This window comes from Salminus brasiliensis, chromosome 16 (assembly GCF_030463535.1).
Source record: "Salminus brasiliensis chromosome 16, fSalBra1.hap2, whole genome shotgun sequence".
Lineage (NCBI taxonomy): Eukaryota > Metazoa > Chordata > Actinopteri > Characiformes > Bryconidae > Salminus > Salminus brasiliensis.
In genome coordinates this window covers 15,806,127-15,808,135 of record NC_132893.1, presented here as the reverse complement: position 1 = coordinate 15,808,135, position 2,009 = coordinate 15,806,127, and the positions used below count along the sequence as shown (strand labels likewise).

At 47.8% G+C, this 2,009-nt stretch overlaps 1 protein-coding gene across 1 annotated transcript; it reads right to left on the bottom strand.

Annotated features, from left to right (window-relative positions):
- Positions 1–300: 300 nt before the first annotated feature.
- Positions 301–1,350, bottom strand: tpbgl (trophoblast glycoprotein like). The gene has a single exon (XM_072659430.1). The coding sequence runs from the start codon at positions 1,348–1,350 to the stop codon at positions 301–303; it is 1,050 nt and encodes a 349-aa protein (XP_072515531.1).
- Between the last annotated feature and the right edge of the window lie 659 nt (positions 1,351–2,009).

Below are 2,009 nucleotides of genomic sequence, written 5' to 3'. Positions count from 1 at the left end.
GGTCAAACAGATCAGCACAGTTATCAAACAAGTATAGTCCATGTGATTGGAATACTTCATGTTTTATTTGAATGCATTTAAAGGGCACCCAGTAGCCTACATTTCCACTGATCTTCATTACTTGCATGAAGAAAATTGTGTTTAATCTACATTCTGTATGTTGTCATTTTGCACAGTATTTTCAAATGATTAAAGGTATCCTATGTGCTATATTGTCGGACGATCATGCATTAGTCTAGACTGCCGTAATGCAGATCCAGTCTTTGTGGAGTTCAGTCAAGGCATGCCAGCACTGACCACCTAAACAGCCACGTTTGCCAGTCTAGGGTCGGAGTCCTGCTCATATCTGTAATGATAAACTTCCATTTGGTCTCGGCACGCCTCCCTGATATTATTTAGCCACCTTTTGATGCCTCCTCTGTTTAAGTACAGGACCATGAGAAACACGACGCCAATTAAAGCCAGCACGATGCCGAGAAACACGTATGAGACTGCTTCCAGCTCCGCGTTGATGCAGTCGACGTCCTCCCTGCGAAGTTTCTCCACATGCAATCCACTCTTGGCCTCTGGTAGTTTACACAGCAGGCGAGCTGAATCGGCGCACTGAGAGTCGTTTTTCAGCCAGTAATAAAACGACTCCAGCTCGCAGTTACACTTGAAAGGGTTCAGTGACAGATAGACGCTTATCTTCTTGAACTCGTTCAAACTCGACACGTTGGTTTTCCCAATGGTCTCAATGGAGTTGTTGGTCAGTATCAACATGTTTAGGTTCATGTTGTCAAAGCTCGCAATTGGCATTGCCTTTAAGCGATTCCCTGATAATTCCAGTCTCTGCAGGTTTCTTAGGCTCCCAGTGGACAGCGCTTTGGGCAATTCCCTGGCCCCCTGAGGCGACAGGGTGCTATTCAAGTACAGAACCCGCAGTTCGTCTAACCCGTAAAAAGCCATTTCCGAAAGACTCGTTAGTCTGTTATGGCTCAAATCCAAGACCAGAAGTCGCGAGAGTCCGAGAAACGCGTGCGCCTCGATCTCACTGATGTTGTTCCAAGAGAGCCGAAGCGTCTTTAGTTCCAGAGCTGTCCCGTTTGCGGAAAACGCACTCCCGGGAATAATCGAGATGTTTGCTCCCCTCAGAGTCAAAGTGCTCGTCCACCGGGACACGTTCAGAGGCAGCGCGATCTCCTGCAAGTCAAGACAGGTGACAGTAGCAGAGTCGTCGGTGCAGGTACAGGGGTAAGGGCAAGGTTCCGCACGGACGGAGCAAATGAGCAAATACAGAACTGCCGCGTTCCGGTACGCGCGAAACGAATCGATAGCGTAAATGCCAGTCCATGCCCTTTTCCTTTCCATTTTCTCATCAGGTGAGCAACGCGACGTCGAAGCGGACAAGTCTGCTTTGCGTCCGAAGTCTGAAGTGTGCAAAAAGCTCGGCTCTCATGGGTCTGTTTAAAAAGATGTAGCGCTCACTTTCTGTGGATAAAGAGTTGCGCGGCGGGGCAGCGGCGGGGCATCGTTTAGGCGCGGGGGGTTCATTCTCCTTTAGCTCCTCCAGCACCAGCGCGATCGAAACAAGGGATCCCAGGATCTCAAAGATGACCAAAACCTCGCCCACTCGGACTGTTCTCCCACACACACACAGAGAGAGAGAGAGAGAGAGAGAGAGAGAGAGAGAGAGGGAGAGAGAGAGGGAGAGACTGACTGTGAGCTGTAAACGGACACACATCTGGAAAGCCTAACCAGTGGGCTTTTTTCTCAGCTACTGACCAAAACAATTTATCAGGATGTCGTCTCAACTACTTAGTTACTTGTGTTACATTTAAACCAGTTCAGTTAAAATAATTTGTGTACATTTGGCAGCCCAATAAGATAGACCCAGCAGGAATTGTTTTAGATCAGCTGTACTGGATAAATGTTTTGTCCTCATGAGCTGGGTTATGAGTCTTTACACGACTACCGGGAAAACAGCTACACTGGATTACAGCAACAAAAATAATGCAGAAGTATGATTT